The sequence below is a fragment of the Gavia stellata genome, chromosome 3, assembly GCF_030936135.1.
Source record: "Gavia stellata isolate bGavSte3 chromosome 3, bGavSte3.hap2, whole genome shotgun sequence".
NCBI lineage: Eukaryota > Metazoa > Chordata > Aves > Gaviiformes > Gaviidae > Gavia > Gavia stellata.
In genome coordinates, this window is record NC_082596.1 from 21121033 (window position 1) to 21146194 (window position 25162).

General features: G+C 36.7%; 1 protein-coding gene across 3 annotated transcripts in view; it reads right to left on the reverse strand.

Moving 5' to 3' along the window:
• Positions 1-421: 421 nt before the first annotated feature.
• OXR1 (oxidation resistance 1) overlaps positions 422-25162 on the reverse strand; it is a 257761-nt gene continuing 233020 nt past the window's right edge. Inside the window, exons 1-7 of one of the 3 annotated variants that reach the window (XM_009815315.2) lie at positions 24399-24464; positions 15756-15836; positions 12293-12418; positions 11407-11559; positions 3922-4017; positions 3267-3340; positions 422-2498 (exon numbers count right to left, since the gene is read on the reverse strand). In XM_009815315.2, coding sequence (XP_009813617.1) covers positions 2363-2498; positions 3267-3340; positions 3922-4017; positions 11407-11559; positions 12293-12418; positions 15756-15836; positions 24399-24464 — 732 coding nt within the window. In that variant the 3' untranslated portion in view covers positions 422-2362. Of the gene's footprint in view, positions 2499-3266; positions 3341-3921; positions 4018-11406; positions 11560-12292; positions 12419-15755; positions 15837-24398; positions 24465-25162 lie in introns of those variants that run through there. The other 2 variants (XM_059815903.1, XM_059815904.1) reach the window with 2 other exon arrangements.

Genomic DNA, 25162 nt, shown 5'->3' on the forward strand with positions numbered 1-25162 from the left:
GTCTTTCATTAATAGACATGCATTATTCTCCATGGATCTTTTACACAGGTAGTCACATCACTAAGTGTTACCACAGTCATTTATACTTTAATTCAAATGTCTTTCTATTCCTTAACTAATTTAGTATTTATACAAGCGTGATTACTACTGTACTGATTACTATACTGTTCTTGATTTCCACTTTTTTCCCCCTATGTGCCTTTCTAAGACTGGTCCAATACTAAGAGACATTTAGCTACTGAAGATTTTGTGTGCTTTTATATAATACTTCGAAGCATAGTTCTTTATAAAATTTTTCATAGCAGCATTTAAAATCTAAAATAGGCTTTATTTGCAATATGAACTTAGGATAGAGACTAAGCACTTGAATTAATGGATTTTGTCAGCAAAGATAATCTGAGACTTTTTTTCCGCTCTTGAAAATGGCTGAAGACAGCATATTCCACTCTCACCGCTTCCCACTGGGCTTTCAAAAACCAAAACTCCCAAAAAGGATGAGCAAATGCATCCTACATATTAAGTAAAGCTATTAAATGAAGCACAAATGCAGATTATTGCTGTTAAGTAAACTCCAACTTCTAAATAAACTCCAACTCAAGTTTATTTTTACATATATTCAGATTTATTTGCTATACATCACTGTGACCTTATAGTACTTAAAATCCATTACAGGATTTTCTTTTTTGTTGTTGTAATAATCAGTCTTAACTCCACAAAGACAATAATACTGCTGTGGAAGACCAAAGGGGAGAAAAGCCATTTCAATTTATTTACAGTTCCTTATTTTGTAAACATTTAGTCTACACATTGCACTAAGTTCTAATAAGGATAAAGAGCTATACATAGAGACAGGAAACAAAGCCCTGTATTTCTATTCATATTGAGCATTAGCATATTATAGATGAAACATCTGCCCTTTCTCATTACCATAGCAGTAAGCTGTCTTCAAATAAGTTTTTAAAACTTTCCAGAGATGTAAGTATTTTGAAATAATATACAACTACATCTACTTAAGCCAACCCATTTGGCTTTTATTCCATTTCTAGAATAATTTAAAGTGCTATAAGCAACCCGTCAATTAACACTTTTCTATAATAACAAAACTACTTTAAACATTAATTTACAATATAATATACAATGTTCATCTGAAATAGCTGAAATTTCAGCACAAAGTCAGTCACTGTCACACTTAACAGCCATTTTTTTTGTTGTTTGTTTTTTTGTTTTTGCAGTACATAGAATAAAAGCTTTGAAACAAACAGTTGTGTTGAGCTGTTATTGCCACAATGGCTTATCAATTTTCCTACAAAAGTGGACAAGAGCTACTGGAACTGTATTCTAGCCTGTCATTTTGGTTTTTGAGGTCACATGACAGTAAGTTTGCATATTCCACAAGTCTACTGAATTACAATATTGTCTACCTATAGTACATTATCTCATTTTAATCAGAGCTGGTGCTAACTGTAAATTTACAACATAGACCCACTCAAAAACATCACAACTATTTTTTTCTTTGGACAGGAATAAGCTATATTCTTGGAGTTGAAGTGCTACACGGCTACAACAGTATAACAGTATATATCTGACACTTTATGTTGAAGAAAGATGCATCTGTTTCTGTACTTTTAATGCCCTACTATAGCTACAAATTGTTCACTGAGTTTTGCTTGCTTTAGCCTTTTAATTTTGTGGAACTACCATATTCTTACATTCCTTTGCTCTTTTATAAGTCCTTGCCATGTAGCTCAATATTGTCAGTATTTGTCCCAAACCTGCAGAGCATTAACAGCATGTGCAAAACACTCTTTAATACAATCAGCATGCAGCTAGAACACATATTAACTGACTTTTTTCTAAACACGAACAATAAACAAAACAAGTGGCACTGTTGACTTTGGATATCTTCTAACTTCACCGTATGCGTACTAGTATGTGTTAAGAAGGAATGCTAGGCTTCTCATCTGTTTGTGGCACCATATGAATTAACCCATCGTTGGTCCAGACCAATCTCTGCAGTACTGCTGCCAAATACCCACACGCAGCTTTCTTCTTATATAGGTTCACAGAGGGCAGCCTCATTCATAGACACAATTCGAATACAAAAATAACCTATATTCAATGAAGCAGCCCCCTAGCAGGATTGCAGAAAGGTGTGTGTGGGAAAACCTGGGAGGTTATGTTACAGATGTGAGAGCATGAAAAAAAAGTCTGCTATTTCAAAATAATAACTAGATGGCCACGCTGAAAACTTACAAAAAAAATCAAGAAGGTAAAATGGTGCATTATATTGCTCCTAAGGATTTTTGAGCTGCACTGATTCTTGTCAGGTTTGGGACAATACCCTGTAGAAATAGTTAAATATTCATTCAAAAGCCCAAATTTCTATGTCTTGAATAATGAAGTCTTCTCGCTTAGAAAGTGTATGATTCCCAAATGTTTTACAGGAATGACTTCGTCCATGATAGAGATCACCATCGAGCCAAAGAGCAAATTCCCCTCTGCAAGACAGATAATATATTAAAGCAAAAGACTGAGGGAGTAAGCATTAAACTTACAAATGTATTTTTCATTCAGAGACAAGGAAGAATTATAGAATTCTTTTTCAACACAAGTACCTGTCAGCTGTTGATAAATTTGAAGCTGCAAAGACTTGTTTTTTGACTATTTATTATTAATTTGGGACTATCTCTCTTTCAGATATTCTGAAATAAAAAGCTAACCAGAATTCCTCAGTTATCAGCACCTTCCATTTGTATTACGAAAAAAGCATAACAGTACTCTTTATAGGTGAGGATAATGCTGATAACAAATAAGGGAAACATCTCAGAACCTTATGCACTTGCATGGGGGAAAAAAGGGGTGAGACAACATAAAATTTCTGAAGACACTGGCATGTCTTGGGATGGTACAATTTCAATTCAAGCCTCTTCTAGTTACAGATAATTTTCACATTTACATACCTTCAGAATCATACTATCTTGCATCCAGTCTGAATACACCAAAAGACACACATTCAAGTAGAGCATGCAAGGCATCATAACCTTGCAGGGCTGAAACTTGATGCCACACTATACTGAAGACAAACCTCCTGTTTAAGCTTTCTGAACATAGGGAGCTAAACATCTGACATACTAAATCTTCCTTGGCTGGTAACTGTTGAGTCCTGAGCTATCAAACTGAAGTCAATTCCAAATTTTCTTTTCAAAGGTGTGCAGACATACACATTTTTAACAGACTCTAATGAGAAAAAAAATTATAAAACTTACCCTCCTCCACCAAAAGCAAGGGAGTCCATGTCTCCTTTAATGAAGAACATGTTGTCTCCTGTCCATTTGAAAACCTAATAAAAAAAACCAGAACAGACTAGTAAGTTAAAATATCTGAACTTTTTGTTTGGGTGGAAGGGAAACCAAACACCAGTAAAGACAGCCTATGGGTGGCTAGAGGCCAATTTAATGAAGTTAACCAAGTTTACACAGAAAATTCAGGGAAGGGATACACGCAGACAAAAATTCTCTTACATTGTATACTATTTAAAATAAGACCATTCCAAAACAGGTTGTCTTTGAGCACTGAAACTTCTACACGATGAAAAATACCAAGAAAATAGGCTTAGGTTAGATGATATGCCCTTTAAAAGGAAGGAGTTTTTGAATTTTCAGACAGCTACCTGGCAGAATCTAGAATAGTAGAAAAATCTTCAGTACAACAAAAGAGTCAGGTTGAATACATTTTTCACTATGCAAACATTACCGATTTACTGTGCACTTACAGATTCTGTGGAAAAACTAGTATGATGACTTTTTTGGGCCAACTCCTAGAATTTTTAGGATTATTTACTGGTGTATTTATTCAGTAAGTATCTTAAGATAATGCATATGAGGGGAAAAAGTAAAAGCGTACAAAGTTATTATTACTTACCTCAAAATCTGGAGAAAAAGTGAACATAAAGGTCTCTCCAGTCCCATAAAAGCCATCACTCACTTTAAATGGTTCAGATGCTAGTGCACCAAAAACCTGTAAACAAAAATACGCAAGAGAAAATACTTAAGAAAAGCTACACAGCATCCGAGAATCTCTAATGATAGTATCTGATAAACAAATCAGGTTGTAAATGGTGCCAAATTGGGAATTCACTACAGGATAAGCCCTACATGGCATCACAGTCCCAAGTGCATTGATTAAGGTATGGTATGGTGTTTTGTGGTACAATAACAAGAAGGTAAGAGGACTCTCTCAAAAAGTGAACATAGTAAAAAAAAAAATAATCAAAGGGATAAAAATTAAACTCAGGAAATTCTCAGAAACAATGTACATATTTTTAAACTTTCACATCAAAAGGTTCTGCTGCTTCTTATGTACCTCCTCTTCCACCTTACTAGACTATTTTAAGCAAGTTCCTAGCTGTAACTGAGTTGTTATTTTTCCATGTAATTTATTCATTCCAATCCAAGTAACAGGTAAGTACTGATTACCCTGTCTTACAACAGAGACAGATTTTAACTGAGCTTTTGCTGGGTGGTAAAAGTATTTATAATATTCAGTAATAAGAACATTACAACAGTAGTTAAAAAGGTTACAGGATTTTTAAACCTGATTAATGTAGTATTGATTTCTCAGGAACTAGAATAACTAGGAGGAAAAACACTGCATGATTATACAAAAATCAACTATAGCCCATGAAGTACAACCCTCCCAAAAATCAGTATTTCTGTTGCTAGCAGGAAGCTTGTTTCAACATCTGCAAGAGCAGAGAAGATGTAAGTACCAAAGCACTCCACTAGTGCACTCTCATTTGTCTGTATGAGAAAGAAAAAACCAAAATGATGCAGTTTCTGTGTTTTTGTTCACATTAAACAGTGAGTTAGAGAAGCATGGGACTGATGAGAGTGAGACATTAAAGCTAGTGTCCTGACTTGGATTATGTTCAGGATATAAAGTAGAAACTATTTTCTTCTGCCCATCCTAAGAAACTCCTTGGCCATAGGTAGGTTTTCCAAGCATTCCTTTCCACGTTGAGCTCTACAGTAGCTGTTAAATGCAAAACTAGGTGCACGTGAACTTCAGGTCAGGAACTCGAGGATTATATACAGCTATCAAGCATCTAATAAAGACTGCCCCATCCTTATTTCTCAGGAATTTTATGTGGTCCAGAAAGTTTCTTGTTCAGAAACTTCTAATTGAAATAGAAGATGGCAAGCCTGAAAGAAGAGTCATGTAAAGAAAAGATGAGCTCATTATGAAACAAAACACCCTCCTGCCCTCAATACACACTCTTCCACTGACTGGTTATGAGAAAAAAATTGCTAGTCTTCTAAAGAATATCAGGGATAATTTTCTTCAAACATCCTGGTAATGCACATCAGACTATGTCTGTCAGACCAATCATGCCAATGGCAGATGTTTTGAAATCTTTTTGTTGAATTCAAGCACTAATCTCTTGCAATAAACTTTTAATAATTTTGAAAAAAGTACAAAAAATAGCAAACAAAATTAATTTGATACAGGTAGTACTGCACATTTTAGAAGTCACTGTTGAGACCCCATTGTTACAGAGCAGAAGAGAGGTAGGACTTATATACCAAACTTTCTAAGAACCTACAAAAGCTTCCTTATATTATTACTACTTTATTTAGTTACAGTATGTATTTTTTCTTAAGAACAAAATATCACTACACTGATTAGATACTTCACTCGTGTAAAACTGTTCCTTTACTTAAATGAAGAGAATTACCTTTGAGCATACATGTGACCCGTATTTACACTCTACAATCTGATTCTCTGGAGGACTTCTTAAACTTACTTGACAAAGTGATGAAATAAAGTATCAAAGTCAGCTAAAGGTGCTCACTTTTCAAAGACCTGTGTCAGTTTCAGGTACATTGTTAAACAGCAAATTCAGTCTAAATGTTTGAAGTTCCATGAACTGAGGTGCAAGTTCCTGTACCCCTGTTTTAATGCAAGCTCACAGAATAACTAGCCCAATCCTTTTTTTGCACAGATATTTATTTCATTCAACTTATAGGATCAAACACTGGCAAGACATTTCTCTATTATCCCACAGTCTATATGACAAGAACAGACTTAAGAGAGAAAGAAACTACCATTTATGTTTTATTTTCTGGGGAAATCAGACCAAAACGAAGGAATTCTATAAAGAGGAGATGTTTGTTTTCCTTTTACTTTCCAGAAGGCTTTTTTGTTCTGCCTTTTTTTCCTGTGTGTGGTTATTTTTTCTTAAGTAGGCTTGAAATGAGTCCCCAGTATTATTAAGACATACGGCTTTTTATACTTTTTTTTTAGCCCATTACTAGTTAGACAGCTTCATAGGTCAGAGAAAGTTCAAGTGAGAGCTGACCAAGTATAACATCCAATGCAAGATTTGCAGTAAATTGTGCTCAGAACATTAAGTGATCACACAGTCAAACAGTAGCAAAAATAGTTTTAAAAAAAAAAAAAGACAATCAGAGAAGTCCACCTCAATACAGGCATGATAGGTAAGGAAGTGCTTATTAGAATAAGAATACGGGGGGGGGAAAGCCAGGAAAATTAAATTAGGAATTAAGTAGATCTGAACATTGTTATTCAACATCTGTGGAAAATCAGCTGGCTTAAACATAATCACATTCATTTAGTCTACTGCTACAAAGACATGCAAAGTCTTCTCTTACACCACAATTTGTGAAGAACTCAAAATTTACACTATAGACAAGGCAGTTAAACCTGCTGTTTGATTTCAGGTTTAAATTAAGAGAAGCAATAGCTGTCCTATTAGAAAGAATCCTAACTCTAAAATCCTTTTTCTAAAAATAGGCTTGGCTCAGTTGAAATATGGTTTAAGTGAAAAGACTTCACAGAGTGCTTCAGACTAGATGATGACATTTTACATTGATAGTAGTCAATCTTTCTAAGCTGGTACTTTGGGTACTGCTGAAAAGTCTTTATGAATAAAGGCTGGGAGAGGGATTCTTCTATGCATGCTTTACTTAGTTTTGGCTAAAGCTTTTAATTATAATTCATTATAAAATCAGGTCTTCCATCAGAACTTTAAGAATTATTAGTTTATTGTCCTTCAAAGACAGCTGACCAAATATTAAAGCCTTCAGTACTAGGTCAGATTACCCTAATCCTCAAGTGTCTATCAACTGAGTTGTTTAGCAACATCGCATTTTTTTAGGGTTTTTTTTTTGGTTACTTCAGTGTCACAAAACAATTACCTCCAACCCTGACTTCATGCATATTTTCTGCAACAATAGAATTTGAACTTCAAGACAGTATTTCATTTTTACCCGATCTTTACTACCTGGTTCCATTAACTGTAACTGTTCAGGTTAAAAATTAAATATGAAAGAGTCAGAAAGAATGCATAATTGCTGTAATCTATTCTGTCTATTGCTGGAGTTCTGCAGAAACCAATACTAAATTTTTTTGTGTTTTTTTTTTCTTTTTTGTTACCTGTGCACATGTAATCTCTAAAACGCAGAATAGGTGAGACTTTTTTTTCCTTCTTTTCATTTCAAGTGTCTGTGGCAGTAGGCTAGACTGCAGAAAACTGAGTGTAACTTTTCTCTGTCAAACATTTTATGACCTTCGACTGTGCTTACTGTATGCAGGAACTTAAACAGAGCATCTTTTAGGATAAAAACCCATATTGAATTCAAATTAAGTGATTCGTGAACAGAACAAAATGGGTTGCTGAAATAAAGAAAACTTCATGTTTAAATGACTACATGAATATTTTCCAGCAACTTCACAGCAATGTGAACCCATTGAACCCTTCCAATTATTTCTTAGTTTACGCGTAGCTTCAAACTATCTGAGTGTCTGGATCCTAACTTTTTTTAAGGGCTTAAGTTATTCGTTCAAGAAGAGCAGCTCCAGTAGCTACATTTGGGTAGATAAGACACATCTTAGCTCAGATCAATACCCTCAGGGCTGATGTTACATCTGGTAAGTAAATAGAAGTAAAAACTTAAGTAAATATAAGATTTCATTAACAACTGACATTCCTTGATAGGAATTAACCTTCTGTTAGAACAACATACAGAGCTGTGCCAATCCTAAACTATCTCAGTTCAGCCTCTACACAGGCATGAACTTTTCACACAACACTTATTTCACTGCTTCTCTCAGATCATCTCAGGGCTGTTACTTGTACACCAGTAAAACACAAAGCTAGTACACCCTAACCGTATGGAAAAACTTACATGTTTTACTTAAGAGACGCCGAAGCTTGCTTCATATATAGATACAGAAGTATTTTATTTCTGATTATAGAATAACTTGGTATAAAGAACCTCAGATGGTCTCTTGTACAGTTCCCTACTCAAAGGAGGACTAATTCTGAAGCTATATTGGGTTGACTCAGAGTCTTGTCCAGTTAAGCTTTGAGTACCTCCAGGAATCAGGATTCCACATCCTCTCTATGTACATGTTCTATACGTTTCCATCAACAAATCTGGGTCTTGAAAGATCACGTTGTTTTTATAAGCAACATTAAAAGAATCATGGTTTACAGCAAAAGAGCAATACGCTACCCAACAGTTATTTTAGTCCTTTGAGAAGTGATTCTATTGGATTTCTGCATGAGATCAGATTGTCATGGCTAGTTGTTGGGAGCGGGGACCTAAAACTCTCCAGTTCTAGGCTCTAAATTGCATTAATTCCACTTCTGGAACACCAATTGTTTAGTGACTCATGTTCAGGAATTAGGTATTAATTTTTTTTTAAATGGCTGTCAGAGTAGACACTAGAGCTTGGTGTCTTCACTAACAGAAGCACATACCAGTAGATAGACAGCCAGTCCATAACAACTGTAATGTAGGTATCTATAGATTTCTTGGGCACCTTTATTGGACGATCTCCTAGAATTTACTACAGCTGGCAATTTAGGTGGCTTCAGATTCCAACCTTCAACTAGACAATGTTCAGCTTTTACACAAATAAAGCTTTAGTTCGTAAAAGCTAGTGTTTTGGCTGCTTTTTTTTTTTTGACAGCCCTTTAAGTAAAATTGTTAAATTATTTTAAGAAGAAATCAAGACTGGAGAAGGTTTTGGAAAATAAAAAAGAAAAATAGGGTGAGGCTTAGCAGCCTTTAACGAACTGTATTATGAAAAGTTACAAGGTACACTTGCTCCTTACTCAACTTAATGTCAACATCAGATACAGGCTGTCTTCATAAACATGGACAACATAGAACAGTGTCTCAGGGAAAGTAGCCCAGCAAAAAAATTAATTTAAGTTTGAAGGAAAACTACCTCAACCGAGGATAAGACAAAACCAGTATCTTTCATAAACACAGAAGCTACAAAGTAGGCAGAACAAGAAATGCCAAAAAGGAGTGAGGAGATATGCTCAGCAAATGGCAAGAAACTATCAGGTCGTAATTCTGTCATTCTTCAAAAAGGCTGAGTCTCATTTGTGATCTTCTCTGAACTAGATAGCTTAGAAAACAGGCAGTGATCTTGGAGAATAAAATATGAAAACACCTGGTCTCTCTTAAAACACATTCTGGAAAGGCATAAATACTATTTATCTTAGCACACTGCTAGTGAACTATTTCTGGATACACTCTCCTATAAAAAAAGTACTCAGATTCTTTTTCAGTCATGGAAAGCAGTTTTATAGGACTATCTGCCAGGAAGGTACAAGATATTCAAGATAAATTAACCTCTTTCAAAGAATCAATAGCTTCTTTAAAAAATGGATGACCCTGATTAATTACCATCAAAGGGAATAGTAGGCTACCATTGTCTTATCTTTCATGATTGTAGATCCTTGCATCAAGAGGAGAAAGACTCTATACTGAATTTCCATAGGTTTTGAACTCAGAAATAGTGTAAAATTAATTTTCAGCTGTCAAATGCAAAGACATTTCTCATTAATAGCTTGAGAGACAGAACTACTGAAAACACCACTCTCACTACATTAGTGAACGACTCAGCATGTAAAACTTGTCTGAACCTTTCCTTCTGTAGCATATGTTGCACGCTAAATACACATGGATTTCACTCATTCTTTTGTGGAACCTAGCTAAGGTCTGGCTTACACTGTGAAAGATCTAAGTTCAGGTGGCTACTTGTCCCAATAGTCCAAGGAATGCTTTCATACATGTTCTTGGGCATGAGCCTGTAAGTTGAGATTTGTCATAGTTTGTTTCAAAAAAAAAAAAATTATGTCATGTCTATGAATTCCCTGTTTTGGCTGGGTAACCATATCACTTTTCGAACATGCAAGTTGAGATATTCATATATGGAAGGTCATCTGAATACTTCCAGCAACAGAACAATACTACATGGTGGTGGCAAGACAGCCCTGTCAGAAAAGGGAGATTTTCTTTCTGGGCCAGATAATCAGGTACTAGGAAGTAGCTATCGTACAAATTAATCTTGAGAGCTAGTAAAGGAAACAGAGAAGGAAAGTTACCACAGCACATTTAAGAGGCTGATGAGTCTGTTGAGACATCTCAAGTCTATTGAATAGTCTTTATCTTCAAGACTATAAAGTAAATGAAGAAAAGTTCCCTTTTAAGGAACTTCTGAGAAAGAGTGCTCTACTAGCACAGATTTAGAAGGGTTTTTTCTTTTTAAGGGATCCCTGAGGCAGGAAACAGAAGGGAAGAACAAATTGTGACTTGAATTAGAAAACATACCCTTCATTTACAGTTTTCAGACCCCCTGAATGATATGTGGTGATATGAGCCCATGCTTCCTGAAAATAAAAACAGTGGTTACCAAAGTGGGACAGGTAAGTGAAGTGAATGCCACAGATTTTGTCGTGGTTCTATCAATTCTTCATGACAGCAGTAACTTGCTTCCATGAGAGAGCACAGAAGTTTCAGAAAGAGAGGACTAAAGTCTCACGCTACCTGTAATGTTCATCTGTTACTAGAATACTCAGGAGAAGATGTTTGCTATTCAAATGGTGAGGTGTGATCCACTTTCTAGAATTCATGCTCCAGTCAAAGATGATTAGAGCATAACTACAGAGGCTCAAAGAACAAAAATTCATTTTGCAGCAAAGATCCCTCAGCCCTTGAATGGGAGAGAGATGTTGGCTGCTGCCACAGACTGTACCAAGAAGTATTGGCTGCAACTGGCAATGACATTCCAACTCAACAAGATCTTCTGGTATCAGAAAGTTTTAGAGACTATACTTCTCATGCTTTAAGTGCATTAAAAAAAGAATATTAAAAGTAAATCCAGTAATTGGGTATTATGAGACTCATGCATTGTGACAGTGAACTTGTATCATTCAAGTACTTCCTAGAAATGCAGTATGCCAGAGGATTGCATAAAAACCAGAGGTTTTTAAAAGCCTCTACAAAAGTATCAAGGAGAAAACCAGCTTGATGCACACAATTTTTTCTTGATGGGTCCCCTACCTCCACACAAACATTTTCCTACCTGTCCATCACTGTCCTTGATAACCAACAGCACGGGTGTGTCTAATCCCAGCATAGTTCGATACAAAGTCTTCAAGCTCATGCCATGCTTTGCAGTACTGTAGACAAGGGTCCATGGATATCCAATGGTCCGTGGTGGAAGAGACTTTGTGAGCTGTTAAAAAGATAATGACAACTCTCTAATTTAACACATTTTTTACTATTTTTAAGAATATATTGCACATAAATGAAAGCCGATTATGTTCTTCTGAACTACTACAAGTAGCCTTAAAAGCTAGTTTAAAGCTTCAGACAACTCTAAAGCTTCACCTGTATATTTTCTATCCCTGGTCTCTCAAGCAGGTTTCTTTTCCTACCTCTACCAGTGACCTGCAGGAGAAGAATAATTTACTAACTGAAGAACAGGTGTTTGGTAAGGTCTCTAAAAGGTTTATCTAAAAGACAGTAAAACCACATAGTTATTCTTGCATAACAATACTATGTCTCAGTAGCAAGGAACTAGATCACTCAGGTCAACAGGTAACAAGCTGAAGGGTAAAGAATGCTTGCTCTCCTGTTCCTGTGTCTTTGAATGCAAATCAGCCTCGATCCAAACCTTCAATAAACACATATAATGAGATGACTTTGGACTGGACAGTAAGAACTACAGTGAAAGCCAAGCTGTTTTCAAGGAAGAATGAAATAAGGGCAAAGATACAGACTAGTGTGGTCACAGTGTATTGAAAGTTATGATAAGAAAAAAGCGCAACATTTTAGCTATGAATTGTGTTGTGCTTATGCATTTAATATCATACAAGGTCTTCCTACTGGTGTGTTTTACAGTATGGTCATAGTATTTGTGATACATTAATGTACAATACTAAAAAACTACATATATAAGTTCGTACCTTTTCAATTTGTTCTGGCTGTAGTAATTCACTGGGATCGCTAAGATTTGGCCGGAATGCTTCTGGCTCCAGGTCTGTTTTGATATTTGTTGCCTGTTTTGAATTGATATCTTCTCTTGTTGTTATCTACAAAAAGAACATGAAGAATTTATGCAACTCCTTCAAAAGTTAAGAAGTCCGTTAGATTTCATCTGACCAAGATTTCCACTGCTTCCAATAGCAAGGTGGTACTCAACTATATACTAACAATAAATTACACAGACACCTACTCAGAAGAAAACTATGGTTTTATGCTAAAAAAACCCAAAAAACCAAAACACCAAAACAGATTCCTCATACACAGCTGAAAGACTTCAAAAGCTTTTCAGAGGTCAGCTTGCAAAGTGCTTGCATTTTAATACTAACATAGCATTTACGTTAAATGTAATTAAAAAACCTAGACAGAAAAGGAATTGAAACTTCAACATGGACATTTCTCAGTAGTTTCTGACGCAATACTCTTTTAGAGTACTTGTGAAAGTTTTCAAATATGTAGTAGACATGTAAAAAGACTGATGTCCAAGTATTCTGAGTAAAGAATCTGAATGGAGCCCTAGGAGCATTGCTGGTCCAGCTGAGTGCTGGAGTGCTTATGAAAATCAAAGAAGAAAGAATTGAGAGGGTGGGGCGGGGAAAGCAGCAGTAATACTTATGTTGCACAGTGAGCTTTGGGGTGTGGCAAAGATGCACTATGCACAAAGATCCTGTAGTAGTTTAAAATAACTGCCCCATACATCTACCCTACTGAGCTGTTGTAGATCACCATTTAGTGGAGGCAGCAGAAGGCCACACAACTCATCAGATATCATAGTTTACAATAGCTTCTTACCCCAGTCCACATCCATTGGCACTTTCAAGCTAAAGTGCCACATGTTGAGAACTAGACTAGCTGAGACCCAAAAAGGTTTCCTTCTATAAATCTTGCTGCAGGGGTAGTTAAAACTTTTTGTGGGGATAGTGAAATCCGACAGAGGAGTAGGACAAAGTCAAGGAAGTTAGTAACTTAAGACACTGCAGCAAGACTCATTAAAATGTTGAGAGATTTGCTAAATAAAAAAATCTTAACAAGAATGAGTGCGTCTGAGTAATTTATCAGCCTGAACCAAGTTTCAGTGAAAGTCAGACTGTCCATATTACTTAAAGCCTGAATCCTGAGAATTTCAGGGAAATGCTTGCCAAAACCACCTGCCAACTCCAGAATAATAACCAGTGTTTGCCACACAACTCATACTCTAAACATACAGGACACAACTATGGTATTTCACATACCACCATGATAAACTTTGCCAAGCTTTCGTGAAGAGAGCTTTCTTAGTTAACAAAAGAAAAGCCAAATCAAAGAAAACTGAAATACAGATAAGATTAAACAAATACAGCCACCTGAGACAAAAAAAGGCTATCCCTTTCCTCTCCCTCAAGAACGATGAAAAAAGTTACTACCACAATCTCCTGTTACTTAAAAATAGGCTTGGGAAGTTGAAGTATCAAAGTATATTCACACAATAACTTAGTTACAATATTAATTCTTAGCTCAAGAAAAGGCGCACTTAAAAAAAGTGAGTATCAAGCAAGCCAAAAGCTCAAGCCTTCTGTTTTTCAGTGCGAGGTAACAAGCATTTCCAATATAAACTATGCATTAATTTCCATATCACAATTAAAAAAAAAAGTATATGCATTTATCCACACAGCTTCATATACAAAAGGATGACCTACAGACTGCCATTATAGAGTGCTATCTATAAAACATGTTATTTGGTAGTCCAACTCTTTTCCACCTCAAATGCCTTTCATACATCATATACTACTTCAACTCCATAGAAGTTCAGCATTGTTCAAGTGTACAGCAGAAAGCTTATTCCCTTTATTGCTCTTTAATTCTGATTAAAGTGCACCATGCAAAACATTAATAATTTGGACTTAAGTGGTGCGGAGGGTGGGGTGGCGGGAGAGCTGGGTTTTTGTGTGGGTTTGGGTTTTTTTTGTTGGTTGGATTTTTTTGCCTTTTTTAATTCTTATTATTACAATAAAGCAACTTTCTTCTAGGAAGAACATTGCTTTGTAGAAGTGGGCAAAGACATGGGTCTGTTCAAAAGGTATCTGTTTGACAGAACGCAGTGTCGTTTCAAAACTTGCAAATTTATTTCCCACTAAACTTTGACAGAGTAGACTGACATGTAGTCAGATTCCAGGGGCTTCCGAGATTAGTAACTGCCACGCAGTCTACACCACAAACACTTAAATAGCCTCAGAGCACAGAGTTTATAGGCTCCAGCCCATCACATCAGGTTTTTCAAGTCAGCCTAAACCCTGAGTTTGGCCATTCCAGGTGAAAGGTATTTAGAAAGAGCTCTTGCTCTTCAAGGATATTAATACAGGATTCTCCAACACCACTTGCCAGAAACAGAATTGTTTTCTTCTCAAAATGGGAATGAAAATTTTTGCAAAATTTCTGCTTTTCCCATAGAAGTAGAACTGCAGCTTTTGGGTTCATGCTCACTATTGATTTATGTAACCATACTACTTACAAAACATTTTAAAGCAATTAATTACTGATTATTAAACAAACAGAAATAAAAGAGCTAAGAAAATGTTTTCTATGTGCAATTACATAAGAGGTGAAAAAAGCCAAGATCAAAGTAAAAAAACAGAACTGAAACTTTTCAGTTTCAGCAGCCAGTTACTACAGGAGAACAAAATACTCAATGCCTCTGAGTTCTAAGCTATGCTTCCATCAGTAAGTTATTATGATGTACACAGCAGCTAACAATTTTATAATTGTCAAAGAACTAAGAAACACATAAAGAGAATGCAAATACCAGTTTAAGTCCAGATCAGTAAACCATCAAAAATTCAAACCAAAGTACTGTTTTTGGAACAGACAGTTCCATTACCAGCTCCACAAGTATGACCTTTGCTGTGTTGAACTGCCTCAGTTACCTGCTTGCGTAACGGGAAAAATACTTACCTATTCCACAGAAGTTGTGAAGCTTCATACTTGCCAAGTCCTGTGAGATTCTTGGTGAAAGATTCCTATATAAAATTAAACACCCATGCAACAAGGTTTTGGATTCTTCACCTGGTTTGCATTCTTTTTAGGAAAGCTTCTATCTAACACAACACACCAGTCTAAAGTGGAAGTTAAAACACATCACTCCAAGTCAAGCAGTAGTGAGAACAAATTTTCAAATTATGACAGAAAATTCCTGTTTGAAAAAGTTGGAAGTAATAATTCCACCATAAAATTACTGATTCCATAATAGCGTTATACAAATAAATACATCCAAAACAAAGGAATTTTCTGCTGGATCCTTGTAGTGCTGTAGACAAGACAAACCCACTAGTGCGGGACTTGCCCTGATCAAAGACACTACAAAAAAGATGTTTTAGTATCCAGAGATGGGGTTTAAACTACTGAAGAGGGCACCTGGAGACGTCTGCAGAGTGTGCGCAGTTCTTCGCTATTTAGAGCATCGATCCTGCGGTGATACTCAGCCACTGACACTACCTGAATATGGAGACAGGAAGACAATAATTCCACTGACAGTTGAAGAAAAGTAAAAAGGTAAGAAAGAAAAAAGTGGAGGAGATTAATGAAGGGAAAATGTGCAATGATAACAAACAAACAAAGTGCTAAAAGATGTTTGTTTCTGCAGGGACAATGTGCATGAAGGTGATTTTAGACATATGAGTAGACACAGCAAAATTACAAATAAACACTCATGGCACTAGCAGTCAGATACATCTCACTGCTCTAGGATGAATATAGAGCTGATATAGGAGCGCATAAAGTTACCAGTATCAGGATGCTAAATTAGAAGTCAATCTGAGTTGCATGCCTTAGCCCAAACTCTTCAGCGCCCAAAGTCATCTCAAACACTCTCTACACCCAGATTAATGAATCCTGTGAACCCGATTTTCTTTCCTGGATAAAGACTAGAAGCAAACCTCAGGCTTCTAGGTTCCGACTCTATCTGGCAGTGAAAATACCGTTAAAGACAAGGTAGCAGGACTAAAGTTTAATAATTCCCCAATACCACCCCACAATATCTTTATCCTGAACTTTCTATTCACCTCCAAAGCTTCAGAAGCTGCTCATCTGTCAACACATTCACTCTAAATGGCACCTCCACTTTAGCAGGAGGTGTACAGCCAGAAAGCCTTTAGTGAGAAAGCTCTAGAACATGCTGCTCTGGTGCAAGAAGCTGGCTAAAGGACTACAACAGTCATTTTGATGTAACTACAGCAAATAATGTGATTTTGAGAATAACTCAAAATCATCATTTGTATGAAAGCATCTTAAAACAGCTGGTGGAGAGATTAAATGGATGTCCCATGTAGTAAGAGTGTATTAAAAACTTCTAAAGCCTACCACAGTGCAAAGGAAGATAACCACAAGTCCAGCAGCTCCCCATCTACCTGCCCCTACTACAAGGAGTTTGGCCAGATACTCGCCACTGTCCTGAGTACAGAGCCCACAGTCATGCATGACTGGCTCTTGAGCAGCGATGGTTCACTCTACCCCATGCAACTGCAAGGCAAGGAAAAAGGAATACTTGTGACATCCAGTTTTATTACTGAATAATCAGTAATTACTAGCACTCAATTGATTTCCACCATTTTCTACTGTTCTCTTAAAAAATATCAAGAAAATTTTTGTAAATTGTATTGGTTTGTGCATTCTCAGAGTCAAGTAGCTATATGCAAAGCTTTAACAGTATTCCACTCAAAGCACATAAGTGACAGTGTAATTTTATCCTTTTATTTGCTATGACAGGCTGTTGTAAATTACATTGTTTACCCCAGCACCTTATGCATGTAATCCTGAAAAGCAATAATGTGAGGACCCTTTAACCTTGTTGCTTCTTTAAGCTCAGCCCCTATCACATGAGAGGCAGTAGTTAACTTACAATGGGCCCTAAGTGTGTGGTTACTTAAGGAGATTCTTGGGGAAAAAAAAAATCCTATCATCCCAGACACTATTATATAGTTGCTGTTTCACATACTGGAACATAGACAATTTTACAGGCAATACCATCTTGCCTTCAACTTGTCAAACACATACTCTATCAACATCCTGCACCTGGGAACTGCTTAGCATCCCTTTTGCTCAGTGATCAAGATCTGACACACCTCTCCATATGCCATGGGGGTGCCTGCATCCTCAGAACAGTGGGCACAAAGTATTTTGATAAATTTCTTACCTGACAGAAACATGAATATTTATCCAAGTATGTATACAATAATAGCTCCTTGGCATCCTGAACCTGTTGCACACCATCACATTACACCTTTATATCTGTTTTGTGAACAAAAGCCTGCATAGTGGCAAACCATTGGTACGCAATGACAAACATCATAAACAGCACATCACAGAATGTCAAACTATCAACAGGAAAACTAAGGGCAAGGAACCCACCCTCTCAAACCCAGTGCTTATTTTAAGCATACTGTCCATACTAAATTCTGTAAGTAAACCTCAAGACAAACTGTCTCAAGGTTATCCACTCATCACTGAACTAGGATTTAAATGAGTACATTAAGATACCTCAACAGTTCAGCTGCCGTACCTGATCCTCTACTAAATGCTTACAGTTTAGGTCAACATGCTTTATTTTTGCTTTGTCGTGGACAAGATTATGTACTTCAGGATTCAGTAGCTCATTTAATCATCAAGTCATGTACGTCTAAGCCTACTGGTAACTAACTTCTACAACTTCATTCAAGAACTGATCCAAGATACATCTTGAAAACAGGTAGCATTTTGTCCCTGCAAGGCTCGAGGGCTGTTTTGAAATGTTAGTAGTATCACTAGTTAGAAGTGTATTCTGGTTTATAACCTGGTTTAATTCATAGTCTGCTGATGCTGTTTCCTCTTCCATCAAGACTTCATTTTCCTTCCTTGTAGTCGTACTAATCCTCTATTCTACTTCACCAAGCTAAACAAACCAGCTATTTTCTTCCCTTCTCCCCTGCCCCTACATCAGGTGTCTGCTCTCCTGATCATTCCAGGAGCTACTTTCTACCTCATTCCACTTTGAACTGTCATTCTTAGAACACAGAACTTGATCAGTTTTTCACACGGTACTAGAAATACCTGGAGAGCAATGTCTTTCATTCACAAAAGACAAATGCAGTTTTGTATGCATCATGCTGGACTGTGGTTTTCAGTACAGAATTTTTCTTTGTAACAAAACTCTCTCATTTTTGGACAAGCTGCAGTAGATGCCTTTTAACTGTATTTCACCAAGGCTTTTGATGCTATGGTAGCCTTGCAATCAAATCAGTTATGTATCAAATGCATTTAGAACAAGGCTGAAAAACTGGCTGGACCACTAGGCTCAAAGGGTTGATGTTACTGATGGTTAAGGACTGGAACAGGCTGCCGCAGGAGGCTGCAGAATCTCCATCCTTGGAGGCTTTCAAAGTTTGACTGAACAAGGTCCTGAGTCAACCTGGGCAAGTCCTTACATTTAAGTCCTTAAGGTATAGGACAAGGCTTTCCAAATTCCAATACAGCCCATGTCCTTACACGGAAATTGCTGGATCACCCAAAATTGTAGCAATTTAAGTATTCTGCCCAGGATTAGAGTGCAGGCCTACCTATATGAGTTTGCTATGTACTTTATTTGCTGCGCTTTCTTCACTATGCCATATCAGCATCCAGTTTCCTTGATATCCAAAGCTACTTTTTGAAGATCAAGAATTGATCCTGACGGACCCTCTGTTCTCTAATTATTTTCTGCTTCAAAAAGAACGCAGGAGGAGAAAAGAACAGCTAAACCTCAGCTAAACCTAACCTGGGCACTGGTTGGAATAGACTGAAACAAAGGTGTATAGCCAGGAGTTTAGTGTGCTTCAGGGCAAAAATGCTTCTGCTTAAGGACTTGGAACAGTCTACTACAGGACAATTCTAAGCGCTAATCAAGTTTGAAATAGCATGGAATATATCCCTAGAGATCTAATACTACCTGTTCTATTCGTAATAGCAACATTGATGAGAAAACATGGCATGAGTCGTGTGACTCTTGTAACATGAATGCCTTTCAGCTTGACTCTCCACACCACGTATATTTGAGTTAACCACTTAGCAGAACACACAACAGTTGTAACATTTAATGAAGTAAGTCAAATTGAGGGTTTGCATACTACTGATTCAACCAATCAAGAAGCTTAGGATTCTCCTTTTGGAGAAACTTATGTTTCTAAACCTTGTTTTTCTGAAAGTATGTCAGAGTACCTAACTCTAGCAACAGCAAGCTATGCTGGCATACGCAGTGAGCAAAACACAGACTGAAATTCCTAATATGGAACTTATACGTCCTTCAACAATACACATGAAAACACAGTTACAATTGTTTGAATGTCCATGAAGGACAGCTTGACATGCAGACAGTGACATATCAGCCCTTTCAGCCACTGGTCATATCAATCTGCTATATGCAGCAGTAAACATGAAAACTGCTTACACCAATGAGGCATTTCTCTGCCAGTTTAACAAAGCAGAGGGAGACCAACACACACATGCCCCTAATGCATGTTTGCTAACAGGGCAGTGTAGTTGTTGCCCTCCAACCAAGTACAGCTAAACTTTCAGAGGTAACAAGTAACTGAAACTGTCTCTTTAGAGAAAGGGAGGGTCTTATCAGAGCTGAACAGTGCTTCTGAAAGATAAGGATGGAAAAAGCGTAACAGTATAAATGGTTCTCTTCAACGTAAGTTACCTACACCCTCATGATTAACTGTGACTATGAAATACAAAACAAATATTAAGGAAGAGAATGAAAGCTGAACAATTTTACTTTGAATCTTAAAACATCTGTGTAAAATCAGGTGAACTGCAAGCTTCATGAACGTTATTTCTTGAGAGTCAAAGAAAAATTTCACCTTTAAAGTTCCAGGATATTTAATTGAAGAAATAAATGCCAATGTAATTTTATTAGGCCATTTACATAGTTCCATCTCTAATTTGTCAGTAAATGGGGAGGGGAAGGAAAGGATCAAACCCATTCTAAAGGCTGTAAATATCTTCCAATAAAAATAAAAGGTGCATTTGTGAACTGAATGCTGTTATGAATATTTTAAGAGAAAACATTATTTTTCAGACAAATTTAGTTTCCTCCCAAAATGTTAGACACTGCTTGAGAGAAAGCAATATTGAAGAAGCAGTCTTCTCCATCACAAATACGATTATTTGGGACATACTGATTAAACTACAATAATGCATTAATACGTGGGGTTTACCACATCAGAGAAACAGTTATAAGGTATCATTCTGAAAAAAATTCTAAGACTAATTTAATTTGATTAAATTTTTAGTTCTTGTGGCTGCAAAGCTAACCATTTTGTCTCGTGTGGTTTTCAGCTAATTCAGCTCCCCGTCACTCTACTGGTGACAAGGAAGGGAAGGTACAAGAGCTAGCTGTTTTAAGCAGAGGAGAGGGACCAGAGAATCACAGCAGTATCCCAAATTGTCTGGCACTGAGGTTCTTCCTCTCTTTCAATACCTTTAAAACTGGCCGTTTCAGAACTGTTCTGCACACCAAAGTGTTTTCCAGAGCAGGGACAGAAGAGCTGAGGATGTTACACGACAACAACGTTCTCCCTGTGGTCAGTATTGTCCCCACAGCTTTGCAGGGTGGACTGTTAAGTATCCGCCTCAAAGTGCCTTAAGCCCACAGCAACTGTACCAAACCGTAATTAACATATACTGAAGATAAATTAAAATACCCGCAATAACCCAAATTAATAAATGAACTTGAAAAGAAAGCAATCAAAGCCTGCAGCACACAGAAAGTGTTATACTGAGTCTGGAAACCTTTATAACAAGCTATTTTTTCAAGATATGAGAATTCATGAGTTTGAGAGATATGATAATGCCAGCAAGAGAACTAAATTTAACATGGACAAACATTAAACAAAGTTCAGGATGTTTGTGCAAAGAACTAAGAATTAGATTTATGAAAATTACTTTCTTGAAGAGGCAGGTCAGGCAACTTGACTCATTTTGTCCAAAGAAAAAAGATCTGTAGCAGCATTACCAATAAAACCCAGCTGTCTCGCAAAACAGGTTATGGAAGTTTCAGCACTAGTAAGCAGAGAAACCAGAGGTTCAGTTGCTGAAACCACAGCGCCTGCTGCCTGACCTCAAGCTGCCGCTCCAGGAGAAGGCAGGCTGAGCAAGGTTACATCTCAGTTCTGATAGTGCCACGCAGAGATCCTCTGTGCTATGAGAAGAAAGTGCAATACATGCTTAGAAGTAGGTAACTGAATCACAGCCCAGTATGGAAATGTCTCTTATTTTGAACAGAAAAAGGATCAACTAAGGATCAACTTCAGATTGCATGGACCATTAAAAACATACAGAGAAAATATAAGTCTCTACTACTCATTTGTTTTCTTTCAACTTATAAACAACCTTTTCAAATGTTTACCTGCCACTGTACTTTGACTACATTTGTAGTGAGGCCTAATATTTCACAATTATTAAAAATGTAAACAATAACACACCTAATAGTTAAATGGAAGATCTAGTCAAGGTATGAAGCATAAACCCCCTAATTATTTAGGATAGTGGGTATAGCAAATATCTGTCATCAAGGAAAGGTTCTAGGCTTAGTGATCAGTGTAAGAAAGTACTGGATTGCACTCTGCTTTATTATTTTTAAAGAGACTCGGATCATCAGTTCACTATTACTCTAGAACAAAACTTAGTATGGAAAGCTGGCTTTAACGAGATCTTTGTAGCAGTATTATTGGATTCACACAACCTTGCAGTTCCAACATCCACAGGGATGAAGTATTAAATTCTCATCTTTCACATGTAAGTCCCTGTTATTATATCTCCATAATAGCCAAAAAACTACAGCCATTAGCTTACAAACTACATTTAACCAATAAATCAAGAACCTCAGAAGTTGTACAAGTCTCAAATCATTCAAGCTATTAAAACCAACACCAATTTAATTCCCTTTGCATGATAACTTAAGAATAGAAAAGCCAAAAGATAAGTTTTCATTGGTTTTGTCCCCTTTGGCTATGCTGCCTATGGAAGGTCTCCAAAGCGTTTGGACAAGCATTCCCAAAGAAGGCAATCCACGTTTTGTTCTCTTGCATTGTCCGATGTCTTTTGTCTAAAGCGCTTTGACAGAAAGAATGGTTGCCTGAACTTTTGACATTCTGGAAACTTACCGGCATCTCTTGCATTACAGTACAATAGAGAGACACAGTAAATACTAAACAGATCTACTGAAAAAGTGGGAAGACAACATTATTGGCTTTTTGAAGGGGGAGCATAATGAGTTAGTTAGTCACCAAAATTTTGATCTCTTATCCTGGCAAAGTATCGAAACCCTACAATGCTCAGCCAAAATTTACTCTACCACCAGGGAAATAACAAAGGCCTTTCAGGTAAATAATCTAGGGCACTTAATTGCTTCATGCAAGCATTCTTGTTTTATTGTATCACTCTATTTGGTCCAGCAATTATGTTATTTCATGTCAGATGGGTTTTCATCCAAATTTCAGAGCAACCACTAATGAAACTTTTAATCAAAAACCTGTACTTCATACATGCTGCCAGTCTCTTTAACATGCTTCCCACTTTGTCTTGCATCACACAGAAGTAATGGTACCAATACTCCTTCCCTCTTTTCTGTAAGAAGGTTACACTTGCACATTAGCTTTATGATCATTCATTGAAGGAAAAAAACCCAGCTTAAAGAATAGAGTGTGTCTTGTTGACATAGCAACATTTTAAAAATATTCCCATCTTCAAATAGTTCTATACCGATTTCTTCTGTTTTGACTTGTTTTACACATTAAAATAGCCTGTTCTCTACCTCTCTCACAGTAATAAAGATTCTCATACAGTCTTCTTCAGTTCAACCTCTCCCTAAGAGCCGATAACTATTGCTTTTATTAGCATAGTTGGACTTTGGCTAAAATGAAGTGTTGGTCCTAAGGGAAATAATTATAACAAGGGATAGTACTACCTTTTTAATTAGCTGGGCAAGATATATCTGTACATCTACATATACAGATGTATATTAAAGAACACATTCTTGGTAAACTTCAGATACCTTTTACATTGCTACAGGGTATGCTCAAATTACATTTCAGTTAATTTAGGAATTACATCTCCATTCTACATTCCATCGCCACAGAGGAAAATTAAGAGCCTATTGCTTCAAAATTATTTTGTTAGTTAGGAACATACATTTACAGAAACAGTTGTTGCCACATGACAATTTCATATTTGTAGCCAGGTTACTTGCAGAATAAAGATCAAAATAAAAACCAAAGTCAACAACACCTCCAAAAGAAGTATGCAAAACCCAGAGATCAGTAACTCTTAAAAAGAAGGTAAAAAGCCTGTGGCAGGCAGAGTCTGAATGAAAAAAATATCTTCCAGATCTACCAGCTGGTAAAAGCACAAGTATGATGTCAAGACCACTTCCTCCCTATCCCCAAGATATTAACTGTTTTGCAAGTCTTACTGAGAAACATTTCCTTTACATACTACTACAAATTCAAGTCTTTTTGGGGAAAACAACACTGAAAAACAACCAGTTACTTTCATAAATCTAATAAACTGTAAAAACAGTGGTATTGGTCCCCCCCCTTCATTATAAATGTGAGAGTGGGACTACAGCACACGCATCTCCATCAGTTTAGAAGTATTATCAGACCTTCATATGGTTGAATGACTTCTGAGAAGGTATAGTCAAATGGTAACTCAGGAGATTTACACTTTTGTAATTAAATGCCATTGCAAACTACTGTTCATGTTATTTATCTGTAAATCACATTTTTGTTGAAAAAATGCGTTACTCCAAAGAAAAAAAAACACACCACCCTAAAACTGTTGAACCCCTTAATGCTCAAAGCAGTTTCTCTTATCTAATGCCAATGGAATACCAGCAATTAGGTTATGCACCTAGAAGTAATGAAAATTTGTGACTTAGCGTCCTGTTTACACATTTAAAATTTAAACTTCCAGAAACTGCCTCTGCACCACAACATTACAAGAATGCAATAACAGAAATGTACATACTACACTGACAATTACCAGAGCGTATTTATGATTAACTGGCTGGTGCTTTCTTCCCTTCTTCCCATACCAGAGACGAGACATTTCCCTTCTAAAAATAAAATGAGACTAAAAAGGAAATAAAAAAATAAAGCCCAAAATCATTCAAGGCTGTTTGAAAGCATTGTCTGTACCTGCTGTCAGTTCCAGGCACAGGCAGAGCCCCACGACGGTGACAGGATAGTTTGCTAGATGCACACATTTGACTGACACGGCAGGGAACAAATGAACGAGTGTACAGTAGGGGGATGTATCGCAAATGGTGACGGTAGAGAAGAAAGGTTTCCTGTATTCAAGTGTGGTTGCACAGCACTAGTTTGTTAAAAAGGCTAAAATATTTAAAGATACAGAACAACTTAATTTTTCTCATACAATACTGAAGAATACAAAAGAACCCCGAGAACTGCTTGCAATATTCTATTACGCTATAATTGTTCATAAACTAGTTCTAATGGTAACAAATTTGCACTCAATATTAAAATAACAGTTTGTCTTACTTATGTTGACAAGTGTATATAAACCCTGTCAGTTATTTCTTCGAGTCCAGAATCAGTTAAAAAAGTGGCCAGTAAAGTTTTTTAAAAAAGGTTTTAAAGCATTCAGAAAGTGTTAGCCTCACAGCATTCTCAGTTTTGTAAGCTACGAGAAGAAAATTAATCCTTTTGTCTATAAACTTAACTTGCTGCATGGGTTAAATGCTAGTTCCAGCAATAAAGTATTTCTGGAATCATGACTTTTTTTTT